General features: G+C 40.3%; 1 protein-coding gene across 5 annotated transcripts in view; it reads left to right on the top strand.

Moving 5' to 3' along the window:
• HADHB (hydroxyacyl-CoA dehydrogenase trifunctional multienzyme complex subunit beta) overlaps nucleotides 1–13,513 on the top strand; it is a 38,046-nt gene that overhangs the window by 4,557 nt on the left and 19,976 nt on the right. For all 5 annotated transcript variants that reach the window (XM_081254989.1, XM_081254987.1, XM_081254986.1 and 2 more), the window contains 3 exons: nucleotides 1,397–1,471; nucleotides 1,579–1,623; nucleotides 10,110–10,209. In XM_081254989.1, the coding sequence (XP_081111115.1) occupies nucleotides 1,397–1,471; nucleotides 1,579–1,623; nucleotides 10,110–10,209 (220 nt within the window). The remainder of the gene's footprint in view (nucleotides 1–1,396; nucleotides 1,472–1,578; nucleotides 1,624–10,109; nucleotides 10,210–13,513) is intronic.

The raw sequence follows: 13,513 nt of genomic DNA, 5'->3' as shown, positions 1-13,513 counted from the left end.
AAAATGTAGCAGCTTAAAACAGTAAAAATTGATTATCTCATACAGTTTCTGACGGTCAGGAATCTGGGGGCAAATTAGCTGGACCGTTCTGACTTTGACTTTCTCATGAGGTTGCAGTCAGAATGCTGGAGAGGGCTGTAGTCATCTGAAAGCTTGTCTGTGCTAGAGGATTCACTTCCAAGCTCAGTCACATGGCTGTTGGCAGGAGGCGTCAGTTCCTCATCACCAGAGCCTCTTCATCGGGCTGCTCCTGAGGTGCCAGCTGGCTTCCCCTAGACCGAGTGATCTGAGAGACAGACCAAGACGGGAGCTGCAGGATCTCTTAACAGCCTAATCTCAAAAGTGACATCTCATCATTTCTGATGTATTCTTTTGTTTACACAGACCAACTATGTAAATAAAAATCAGGGAAGTGGAATTACTGATCAAAAGTTAGGTGCAGTTGCAGTTTTTTGACAGTTACAGTAATTGCTAAATTGCTCTCCATAGTGATGCATCTGTGGAGGTGCATCAGTTTACACCCTCAGCAGCAGTATATGAAAGAGTCTGTGTGTGTGCAGACTACCACATAATGAATATCAGACCTTTAAGTCAAATATTATACCTCTGTGCCGTTTTAATTTGTATTTCCCTTATGAATGAGATTGAACATCTTTTCATGTATCTGAGAACCATTTGTATTGATATTTCTATTTCTGTGACCAGTTTGTTCATATCCTTTGCCAATTTTTTTCTTACTGATTTGTAGGAACTCATTTTTGGGAATTTAGGGAAGTATTTAATATATTTTTTAATATAGAGGGGTTTATATTTGTATTATTTTGAAATAATATCAAGCTTATAAAAAAGTAGCAAGTGCAGTGTACGAACTTTTTTTTCTTATAGCAGTTAAGATGTGATACTGCACTACCTCTGAATACTTTAGTGTGTATCCCCTTCAAATACATTCCATAAGGCATTCTGCATAATCACAATACAACCATCAAAATCAGGAAGTTCACCTTGGTGGCTTCATGATCATGTCCAGCAGGCTCTACTCCTTTGGCCCTAGAGAAAGGCATAAACTCTGGAGCTAGACTATCTGGCTTCAAATCACAGCTCTGCTTCTTACTAGTCTTTCAATCCCTGTATGCCTCCGTTTCTCATCTCTTAAGAAGGGTGTAATAATCATGCGTACTTCATAGGTCCTTGTGAGGATTAGATGGGTTAATGCTTAGATTAGTGGTTTGCATACTATGTCAGTGTAGCTATTAATAGAGGAAGGGTAGTTGGTAACAGAGTAAATTTTAAAGTATTTTATAGTAGTCATGGATGAGATATCAGAGATCATAGACTACACTATAAGCTACAAATTGTTCAAATAACCCAGAAAGTCCTTTTGTTCTTCTCTTTTTAGATTTAAGAATGACTTCCCTCTTGACTTACACTTTAAAAAATCTTCCCAGTACATCACAATGGGCCCTCAGATTTTGTAAGTTTCATTTGTTCTTTCTTTTTAAGATTAGATTGGTTGTGTAAGCATCTTGCACAGACATGGAATTGTACTGCTTTTTGTAAACACTTTATTTTGTCTTCCAGCTGTGAGGCCTCTGAGCTGTTCCTCCCAGTTACAAGCTGCCGCAGGTACAGTAATTTGTTAAAAAAAAAAAAAAAAAAGGAAAAAAATAGTCTGATTTAGAGATAGATTCTAGAATCTAAATTTGTGAATTTTGAATAAAAACCAAAACTAGTTTGCTAACTCTCCCTTTTATTGAGCAACATGAACATCACTGTTGCCTTTAAATTAAAACAATATAGGACCAATCAGTAACGATAGTACATGGTGTAGGGTGGGCTCGAGGATATTGACAGGAGGTTCTGGGATGTGGAGCCTGATGGAGTCACGGAGGTTCCATGAATCTTACTGGTCAGTTTAATCAGCTACTGGCTGTCAGTCCTAGAGATGATTAGCTTACAAACACTTTGGAGACTGCTGTGGAGCCAAAAGGTAACTTTTTAAACTTTCAGTGACAGGCTTCTCTGTTAATGAATATCTTCTTAGTCCATGTGCAGGAGGATGCATACATGAAATAGGTGTGACTGTGGAACCAGTTAATAACAGAAGGTTGTTTAGTCAATATGAAATGAAAAAGGAAGGAAATTTGTTGATTTTATATGGTCTTTTAGACCCTTGGTAAAGACTTCTTCACTGTTGAATACATACTTTTGCAGAACCTACTGTAGGTATGTATCTTCACTGGCCAGTGCTAAAAATACCCAGACAGGTTCTCCTTGCCTGGGTCCTGTATTGGCTATGACTTCTGATTTTGGTTTTATTATGGTGTTTCTGCTTGAATAATAGCTTAATAGAAAAAGCATCTTACTAAGATTCAGAAGACCTCTGCTCTGTTCCAGTTCTACTTCTTTCTGGACAGTTTGGCCTTGAACCGATCACTTTACTTCCCTGTGCTTTAGTTTCTTTATCTAAAAAAGAATAATAATTTTAGTCTTGTTAACCTCAAGTAGCTATGAAGATATCTCACAGCACTTTGAAAACTGTAAACTCAATATAAGTACAAGATGGGAATTCCCTGGAGGTCCAGTGGTTAGGACTCTGTGCTTCCAGTGGTTAGGACTCTGTGGGTTCGATCTCTGGTTGGGGAATTAAGATCCCGCATATCACGTGGCTCGGCCAAAAAAAAAAAATATATATATATATATATATATATATGTGTGTGTGTGTGTGTGTGTGTGTGTGTGTGTGTGTACAAGATGATATTTTTATATTGTTTTACATAAGTATATTATCAGGGGTCTGTTGCCTAATCTCACCTAGAAAAGTTTCAAGTTGTCATGTCACAAATATATTTTCTGTGGCCTCTAAATTCTAATTAGAATATAGATTTGTATAGGCTCACAAAGAATAATTCCTTTCTATCTCATTTCACCTTTTCCCTAATTCTAATGTTCACCCAGGACTTTGCAGTCAGACAGATAGATCTGATTCTTTGCCAACCGGAAGGTCACATTGAATACCAACAGAGGGAAGGCATTTTTCTGGCATATAGAGTATTCTTCTTCATATTGCTCTTAAAGTGTTTTGTGTTTCTGTCTCCCCAACTATATTGTGAGCCCTTCTGAGACTTAAGCCTTTTAGAGTCCCTGGTGTCTAACACTGTCCTAGCGATTTATGTTAACGTTGATGGTAATAGTGGTGCAAGAGGGCACATGATAAGACAAAGGAATGTGACCAGCTGATTTGAGGGGAGGGAGTGGGAATGTACCCATGCTGAACAGGTTTTAGGTTGCAATAATTTTGTAACTAATTCATCTTGAATTGCATGTGAATATGCTTGACAGTGCTATTAGGATGAAGGAATTAGAATAGAGGCATACAGGTTTATTGATGTTTCCAGGCATCAGATTGACTGGAAATGTGTCTGATGGAAATTTTGACTTGTTCAATGGGTATATATACTATGCATCTTCCTTGACTTACAATAGGGTTACATCCTGACAAATCCATCATAAGTTGAAAATATTGTAAGTCAGGACTTCCTTGGTGGCGCAGTGGTTAAGAATCCACCTGCCAATGCAGGGGACACGGGTTTGATCCTTGGTCCGGGAAGATCCCACCTGCCGCGGAGCAACTAAGCCTGTGCGCCACAACTACTGAGCCTGCGCTCTAGAGCCTGCAAACCACAACTACCTAGCCCACTTGCCACAACTACTGAAGCCCATGCACCTAGAGCCTGTGCTCTGCAACAAGAGAAGCCACTGCAATGAGAAGCCTGCGCACCACAACAAAGAATAGCCCCCGCTTGTCACAACTAGAGAAACGCCCATGCTCAGCAATGATGACCCAATACAGCCATAAATAAATAAATAAATAAATAAATAAATAAGTTTGTTAAAAAAAAAAGAATATATTGTAAGTCAAAAATGCATTTAGTACATCTAATCTATCAAACATCATAGCTTAGCCTAGCCTACCTTAAATGTGCTCAGAACACATTGGGCAAAATCATCTAACACAGGCCTATTTTATAATAAAGTATTGAATGTCATGTAATTTATTGAATATTGTACTGAAAGTGAAAAACAGAATGGTTGTATGAGTATAGAATGGTTGTAAATGCATTGGTTGTTTACCCCTGTGATTGTGTGACTGACTGGGAGCTATGGCTCACTGCTGCCCAGTATCATGAGAGAGTATCATACCATACCACTTATTGCTAGCCTGGGAAAAAAATGAAAATTCAGAATTCAAAGTATGGTTTCTGGGCTTCTCTGGTGGCGCAGTGGTTGAGAGTCCGCCTACCGATGCAGGGGACACGGGTTCGTGCCCCGGTCTGGGAAGATCCCACATGCCGCGGAGCGGCTGGGTCCGTGAGCCATGGCCGCTGAGCCTGCGCGTCCGGAGCCTGTGCTCCGCAACGGGAGAGGCCACAGCAGTGAGAGGCCCGTGTACTGCAAAAACAAAACAAAACAAAAAACAAAGTATGGTTTCTACTGATGTGTATTGCTTTTGCACCATCCTAAAGTTAAAAATTCATAAGTTGAACCATGGAAAGTCAAGGACCATCTGTTTATCTATATATCTATATCCACAGACATACATATATATAAAACAATGGTATAATACATGGCATGTTTTCTCTCTGCTTTGATTAATTTTTTTTTTTTAATGAAAGGTTTTTTTGTTTATTTATTTATTTATTTATTTATGGCTGCATTGGGTCTTTGTTACTGTGCGCGGGCTTTCTCTAGTTGCGGTGAGCGGGGCTGCTCTTTGTTGCGGTGCGCGGGCTTCTTATTGCAGTGGCTTCTCGTTGCGGAGCACGGGCTCTAGGCACGTGGGCTTCAGTAGTTGTGGCATGCGGGCTCAACAGTTGTGGCTCACGGGCTCTAAGCGCAGGCTCAGTAGTTGTGGTGCACGGGCTTAGTTGCTCCGTGGCATGTGGGATCTTCCTGGACCAGGGCTCGAACCCGTGTCCCCTGCATTGGCAGGCGGATTCTTAACCACTGCGCCACCAGGGAAGCCCTCTGCTTTGATTTTAATTGTGTATGTGAAATAGAGAATGTATATGTCAGCCATAGAATACTAGGTTTGGAGTTGGGAGGAGTGCTTGAGGTCATCTAATCTAGCTCCCATATTTGCAAATAAGAAATTTTTGGCAGAGCAGGGACTAGAACCCAGATATTTTAACCCCCTGTTCAGATTCTTACACTACATTGCTACTGAGTGCCCATAGCACTGTGGAATATATAAGAAAAAGCCTTTGAGAAAATTCTGATGTGATTAGGAGCCAGTGTGCACATGAAACAGAATTAGAGTCCTTGGGTGACTGTTCAATATATAATGAATATTATTATTATTACTATTATTATTTAATATTTCTTCTTTTTTTACAAAATGTATTTATTTATTTATTTCTGGCTGTGTTGGGTCTTCGTTTCTGTGCATGGGCTTTCTCTAGTTGTGGCAAGCGGGGGCCACTCTTCATCGCGGTGCACAGGCCTCTCACTATCGCGGCCTCTGTTGTTGCGGAGCACAGGCTCCAGACGCGCAGGCTCAGTAATTGTGGCTCACGGGCCCAGTTGCTCCGCGGCATGTGGGATCTTCCCAGACCAGGGCTCGAACCCGTGTCCCCTGCATTGGCAGGCAGATTCTCAACCACTGCGCCACCAGGGAAGCCCTGAATATTATTTTTAAATGTGACTTCTAGTATTACCTTAATTACTTTATAATATGCTAAATTGTTTGGCCAATTTTTGCCCCATAGGTTGCCATAGAAGTTAAGAGGCAGGAACTACAGGTAGCTGTAGTTATCAGGGAAGGCTTTATTTAGGAGGTGGAATGTGAACTAGGCCTTAAGGGTAGGTAAGGATTAGATGGACAGAAAGGAGCCACTCAGATGGGAGGGTATATGAATGAAGGCAAGGCTGTGAGGGCCTGGGGGCTTGCTCATCTTGCTACATGTTGAGCAGTGGTGGAGAACGTTTTCGGATCATTCAGTTGGAACCAAGTAAAGCAAGGAATTTGTTAGCAGAGTTAGGAATTTGAATTTTATCTGAAAGTGTGTAAAAGGAACATGCGGTCAGTTCTTAAAAAGTGGAATTATGTGAAGGTATGTCATCTGACTTTTCCTCTCATCACTTTATTCTCTCTAAGGTCAGTCACAAGTAGTCTGCAAATCTTCAAGCTTAGTGGCCTTTCTTCAGTCCCCGTTCTCCTGAGTGTTGAAATAGTCGACCATCCTCTGCTCCTCGATACTCTCCTGCCTTTGCTTTCATGTACTGTTTTCTCCTCAGTCGCCTACTACCTCTCAAGTTTACCCTCTGTCCCACATGTTCTCTCTGCCCTCTACATGTGGGGAGATCACAAAACCAAGGGTCTTTTATTGTGAGTAAGGGGCCCACGCAAGTTAAGGATAAGAGGGCTTGAGTACTACAGCTAGGGAGGTATTAGGAGCCAAGCAGCTCTAGTGGCAGCCACTTTGTCTCAGTCCTGGCCACATGGTGTGTCACTTTCCTGGCCTTCCTGCTTCTCTTTATATTCTTCTTCACTCTTGCTGGCTTCTTTGCTCACTCAGGGTTTTTGCTGCCCCATAACTCTGACTTAAAAATAATTTCAGTTTATTATCACCCTGGTTCTTCCTCGTGGCATTTTTCAGCTTCAACTAATTGGTATTTTTCTCCATGCTTTGCTTAGATTCCTGTGAGAGAGAATCAGATGCAGCTTATCACTTGTAGGTAGATGACATGGGTTACTGGTTGGCCACTCTATGGATTGACTTCAGGTAGTCAGGTAGTACCCACCCTGAATCTAACCAGCTTTGGGTGTGGGCTTAGGGACATGACGTCTATGATTGCCCCTTTGCAGGGACTCTAAGCAGGGCAGCTCCATTTAGAGGGGGCTATGGGTGAGCAGGCACTGCAAAACATGTCTCTGCTTTTCTTCTGTTTTTTTTTTTTTTTTTGAAGGTAGAAAGCAAGATTTATTGAGTACACTGCAAGGGAGCAGCGGGCGAGACCAAGAGGGGGTCTTCCCTGGGGGAAGAGAAACTGGGCTTCTTTTTGGTCCCTTTTGATCACCCTTGGGTTAATGTTCTACCCATATGGTGGTTAGGGCTGCGTCTGTCATAGCTCAATCTTCCTGGTATACCAACTGCTTGCGACCATTGGTAATTTCCATTGGGGGAGGGTGTGATTGTCTTATCTTGAAAGGACCTCCCCAGCCTAAGATGGCTGTTCTATTGTTAAGCTCCACATTTCCCCCCAACAGATCAGCAAAGTCAAATCACTAACATCTGGGTGACAACATCATCTCATGCTACTTCTACTGAGAAGGGGCGATGTGGGGTCCCGGTTGGCTTTGCTGATCAGCTATGGGGCTGTGGGATAGTGTGAATAGAAATTTGGGGAGGCCTTTTCAAGAGTAGTCAGCTGTATTGATTCTAGAGGTTGGAATCCTTGTCACCATTTGTAGCTTGATGAAATGAAATCATTTTTGTAGTGACTCACTTGAAGTACCTGGAAATGTTGGTGCATCAGGATGGACGGTCCTCAAGGGAGGATGGAAAGAGAAGGGGAATCTCGCAGCATGCCTGGATTTGCCAAGCCGCTGCTGCCGACTGCACCAGGCGTTGGAAGTGAGGAGTACCAAGGCTAGGGCCAAAGGACACTGCCACCCGATTAGGCAGGGACGGTTGGTCGGTATGGGACTGGGTTTTAGGTCCACTGAAGAGTTGCCTTGGCCAGGATACACAGTCCCCGGTCTCCAGGGACCTCAGACCATCGGCAGTGTTGAAGAGGAGAAAAGACCATTTCCAGAATGTACCCCTTAGGGCGACAGCAAGTTGGGAGTCTCGTCCTGGAGGCCTTTGGGTCCCACCAAGGAGTAGACATGGCCATTTGCCCCGAGTCACCAGGCCGATCGCTACCTGTTGGAAGATGGATCAGAAAAGGCAGAGAGAGGAGAGAGCGGTCTGGTCCCTGTACTGGCCATCAAAATGCCCACAGAGTGCGGCGATGGGGCTGGCAACACGGGTGGTAAAAGAATTTACTAAGCCAGAAGTGAGGGTAGAAAGCGAGATTTATTGAGTACAACCTAAGGGAGTGCCAGGCAAGACCAAGGGGGCATCTGCCTCTTCTGTGTTCTAAAATGCATATGTATCATGGCTCTCCCAGCTACACCTCACTTCTCTTTGGAGCTTTAGTTTTGCATTTCTAGCTCACTGTCAAATGTACATATCCACCTGGGTGTCTCTCCATCACCTCAAAGTTAGCATGTTTAAAATTGAGGTCACTTTTCTTCCAAAACCAGTTCGTACTCTGTGTAGAATAGCTAGGTTTTCTTAGTCTCTAAGCTTCCTTTATAATCCTGTTTTCCTTTCTTTCCATATCTGATTGGCCACCAAAATACATAGTCTTCCTTTATAAAATCTCTTGTATTGGTCCCTTCCTTTCCATTCACAATGATACTGCCTTTATTTTGGCCGTTAGCACCACATGCTTGTTTTTGCTACAGTCTCCTTGATAATCTCCATGTGCCTTTATCTCTTTCACCAACCAATTAGAGCTGCAAGGAGAATCTTTGTACCCCATTTTATCATGACTCTTAGCTTTCACTACTATTTTCTTAAAGTTGGTTGTAGATATTTATCATAAACAGCTCTCTATGACATAAGTGGGTGTGGTAAGGTGATTGTTAAAATTTTATTCCCAATTCTTAGGATTTTTCTCTATCTCTGGTAATGAAGTAGTGGTGATAGGAGATGAATTTCAACATTAACAGCAATAAGAAAAGAATGAGACACATGTAGATAACACAAACACAGAGATCTTCCAGCTATATTGTTAAGTCAGAAAAGTAAACATAATACACAAGTGTGTGCATGTACATGCATAAAAAGAAAAAAAGTGGTAAAGTATATACACCAAATTAGCAGTATCTACCTCTGGGAAGGAAATTACATGGCAGCAGAGGACATAAAGAGGGAACTTCAGTTTTACTCTCCATATTTTAGTTACGTTTATTTTTCTTTTCTTTTAACCACCAGGATATGTTCATGTTTTATTTTTTAATTAAAACATTAGAGAAAGGTTGCTCTCTTTTTTTTTTTAATTTATTTTATATATTTATTTTTGGCTGCGTTGGGTCTTTGTTGCTGCACACGGGCTTTCTCTAGTTGTGACGAGCGGGGGCTACTCTTCGTTGCGGTGCACGGGCTTCTTATTGCAGAGCACGGACTTCAGTAGTTGCGGCTCGTGGGCTGTAGGCGCACGGGCTCAGTAGTTGTGGTGCACGGGCTTAGTTGCTTCGTGGCATGTGGGATCTTCCCGGACCAGGGCTCGAACCTGTGTCCCTTGCATTGGCAGGCGGATTCCTAACCACTGTGCCACCAGGGAAGCCCCAAGGTTGCTCTTTTGATGTTAGAAAATAACTAGACAAATTGAGCCAGAATTCAGGAAGCATTCTGGGTTTTTGTAGAATGGCAGTAGTCACCAACCAAATGCCTTTATTTCTACATAGAAAAGCAAGAATATTAAGCTATATGAAGACTAAACGATATCAGTCATTGTAACTTCTAATATTAAGGGCAGACTTAATTGGTTGCTTTCAGTGGAATAGATTGTCAAACATTTGATTTTAAAAAACCCAAAAAACAATTTGTTAATGGCATAAACAACCTTATCATTAGGTATAATCTCTGTGTTTACCTTAAATATTTTTTGGAAATTTGTAAATGCTAGTTAATTTCTTAATCCTTTTTTTTTTTTTTTTTTTAGTTGAAGTGGTTTGGTAAATGACAAATGCAACTTGGCATTGAATGTCTGTCTTTAAAAATGTAAAAAGTCATTTGACTCCATATATTTTATTTTTTTTTTAAGATTTTTTTGATGTGGACCATTTTTAAAGTGTTTATCGAATTTGTTACAATACTGCTTCTGTTTTATGTTTTTGTTTTGTTTTTGGTCCCTGAGGCATGTGGGATCGTAGCTCCCTGACAGGGATCGAATCCGCACCCCTGGCATTGGAAGGTGAAATCTTAATCACTGGACTGCCAGGGAAATCCCTGACTTCATATATTTTAGTTAATTGTTCTTTGAACTTTCTCCTAAAGCTGTCCAGACAAAATCGAAGCAAACCTTAGCCAAACCCAACATAAGGAATGTTGTGGTGGTGGATGGTGTCCGCACTCCATTTTTGCTGTCAGGCACTTCGTAAGTATGAAATGATTTTATTACATATTCTTTCTTTCTGTCTTCTTTTTTCTCTCCAGCTGTATTGAGGTGTGGTTAACAAATAAAAACTGTATATATTTAGGTTGTACACAGTGATTTTTTTAAGGCATTCAATGTGATGATTTTATATATATGTATATATATGTGTATATACATTGTGAAATGATTACCACAGTCGAGTTAATTAACACATCCATCACCCCATGTACTTTATTTATTCCTTTTTTTAAGGCACTTTCAAAAGGGATCTTTGTCAGTGTAACCCAGTAGGTAATACTATTGCTAGTGGGCTAATATATGAAAAACATTTTCATGAAACTAATACAGAATAAGTCAAGCCAGTGGTGAAATAATGTGACAAAATTTGTTTTTTATCCATTCTCCTGAGTAAGCCTCATGTAGTGTTAGATTGAACCAGTCATATTTTAAAAACCTAGTGTGGGACCAGATAGTTTGCTTCTAACAGAGATATCCTTTCCTCATCTGAAGATAAGTACTGTGCGTTGTTTCTATGCCTCTTCGGAAGTTTGAATATGGAGAATGTGGGCCTATGGGCATTCTGAAGGACCTTTAATCTTTGGCTTTGGTTTCCTGGAAATTATCAGAATTGGAGTTGATGGACTGGTCCAAACCCTGGTACAGCACAACCCCAAGTATATGGAATAAGAATGATCCTAGACCAGCCCCCAAGTTCCCCAGAACCAAACTGCTGTTCTCCGTAGACTTTTCTCCTCCTTTTTTGTCCCCAAGTGAGGCCCAGGCTGTCCAAAAGTTGACGATGGACTTTGAGAACTAGGTGCAAACTAAATGAAACATTGGTTCTATTCTGTTTAGATTGTTTCATTGTTTGTATTTTGAACTAGCAGTTACTAACTTAAAAATATTGGAATAGGGAGATGTCAAAAAATAGGGAATGTCAGGCATCTGCTAAAAATAACGAGACCTTTCTGTACTAATGTGGGAAGATCTTGAAGATATGTTAGGTGTAAAAAGCAAGGTTCAGAGCAGTGTGTATAATGCCACCATTTGTGGAAGATACAGACCTGTGTGTGTGTGTGTGCACGCGCATACATACACAAACAATAAATGTTCATTTTTAAACGATGGTTTAGAACCTAGAGAGTATTTTCTTATGTAAGTGAATGCTGGTGAAGTTTCTTCATTCACCCTCTTCTCTCAATATAGTATTATAACTTTCGTGTACTGACACAACAGCAGTAAGAGTAAGAATCTGAAGCTTTAGCCACAGGGAAGTGATGAGAGGGGATCCTCCTTGTACTCAGCAGTAACAGGGTAGGAAAAGAAAGTTCCATCAAGAGAAGAAAGTTCTTGGCTAGGAAGACCATTTTTTTGTAAGGGCTGTTTGTATACTGTGTAGAACTTTGATTCCAACTGTTTTACTAGCTGTTAAAAAAAATACAAACACGCTCAACTATATTATTTACTTACATTATTTAAACATTTGCTTTGATAATTGGTATTTGCGTGAAGTTTGAGATATTCAGCACATTAGCATAGGGTTTATTCCTTTTGTTGTGTTTTATTATTGTGTTTTAGTTTAATTTAGGATCCTAATTTAGAAAGAAGATAAAGTTCATGAGTGATTTAGCGACACAGAGAAGAGCACTGAGTAACGTAAGAAAATATAGTTAATAGAGAAGAAAGAATAAAAATGTTAAGGTAATATTCATGTACAGCACAAAAGTGACCAAAAAATAATATAGAAGGAAGAACGTATAAAGAAGACAAATAGTTAAGTCATATTATTAATCTTACGATTGAGGTGACAAATGAGTCTTCTATAATAGAAGATCATTTTCTAGGTAGAAAAAGATCTTTTTCTGTTTAATTTGAAGAAGCTTTGCTTTCAACTTGAGTGATATTTGAAAGACCAGGTTTTTCTTAGAGGTAGAAAGCACGTTGGAAGCACCCCTAGGAGTACACTGCAACAGTGACATTTGGGAGTCTTATCAGGCATCCCGGTAGAGAGGGGTATAGGAGCATGAGAATAAAGATTGTAAAATGCTAAATAATTATGGTTCAGATATTTTAAAATTGACACACGACTTTTTCCCAAGTTATTCTGCTCTAAATTTGAGGGAACTGGTTTTACCTATGAAAGATTTTTAAAACTACTGATGATTCTTCTGTGATTCAGAGTAAAAATAAAAACATTTTTGGATTTTTTAGGCTTTAATTTTTAGGAATTTAAAGAATGAATATTCTTATTTAATCCAATGGTTAAATCTCTGGCTTAAAAATAAAGGGAATTTATTTTTTAAATTTAAATAGACAGAGTTCACATCCACATCTTGGTTTCTAAATACCCATTCTTCAATAGTAGGAACCAGGCTTCCTAGAAGAACGACTAGGTCTGGGCCAAAAAAAAAAATACAAGATGTACCTGGAGCAGTTTGGAGTGCCAGAAAGTAAAGAAGTGCTTAAAAATATAGGGCTTCCCTGGTGGCGCAGTGGTTGAGAGTCTGCCTGCTAATGCAGGGGACACGGGTTCGAGCCCTGGTCTGGGAGGATCCCACATGCCGTGGAGCAGCTAGGCCCGTGAGCCACAACTACGGAGCCTGTGCTCCGCAACAAGAGAGGCCGCGATAGTGAAAGGCCCGCGCACCGCGATGAAGAGTGGCCCCCCGCTTGCCACAACTAGAGAAAGCCCTCGCACAGAAACGAAGACCCAACACAACCAAAAATATAAATAAATAAATAAATTTTTAAAAATGGAGCATGTCAATAGGACACAGGACCGGGAATTCCATGGCAGTCCAGTGGTTAGGACTTGGTGCTTCCGTTGCCAGGGGCCTGGGTTCAATCCCTGGTCAGGCAACTAAGATCCTGCAAGCCATGCGGCTCTGCCAAAAAAAAAAAAAAGAGACAGGACCAGCCTAAAATACCTTTCAATGACAAAACCTGGAACAATTTAATTAATAAGTTATGATGGTATTATACCATAACCCAAAGAATACATCAGATATCTATGAGTTCAATCTGATATAAATAAATGATAGAATAAAAAATAAAAGAGAAAGGACAAGTCTTTCTTAAAGAAGAATTTCAATTAATAAATACAGAAGGAATGAGGAAAATAAATAAATAAGGCAACATTAGAACACCATAGGAATAATTGCTGCAACCAGGATCTACGAATGAATGCTAAAATTAGTGGGTGAGAAATGTTAAGAAGAAACAAGATATTTGCATAGCCTCAACTCTCTCCCCTCAAGTATTTATTAACTACTGTGATGATTTTAACATGTGTCCATAATTTCTT

The sequence above is a fragment of the Mesoplodon bidens genome, assembly GCF_964165515.1.
Source record: "Mesoplodon bidens genome assembly, chromosome: 14".
Lineage (NCBI taxonomy): Eukaryota > Metazoa > Chordata > Mammalia > Artiodactyla > Ziphiidae > Mesoplodon > Mesoplodon bidens.
This window is presented reverse-complemented; position numbering and strand designations above follow the sequence as displayed.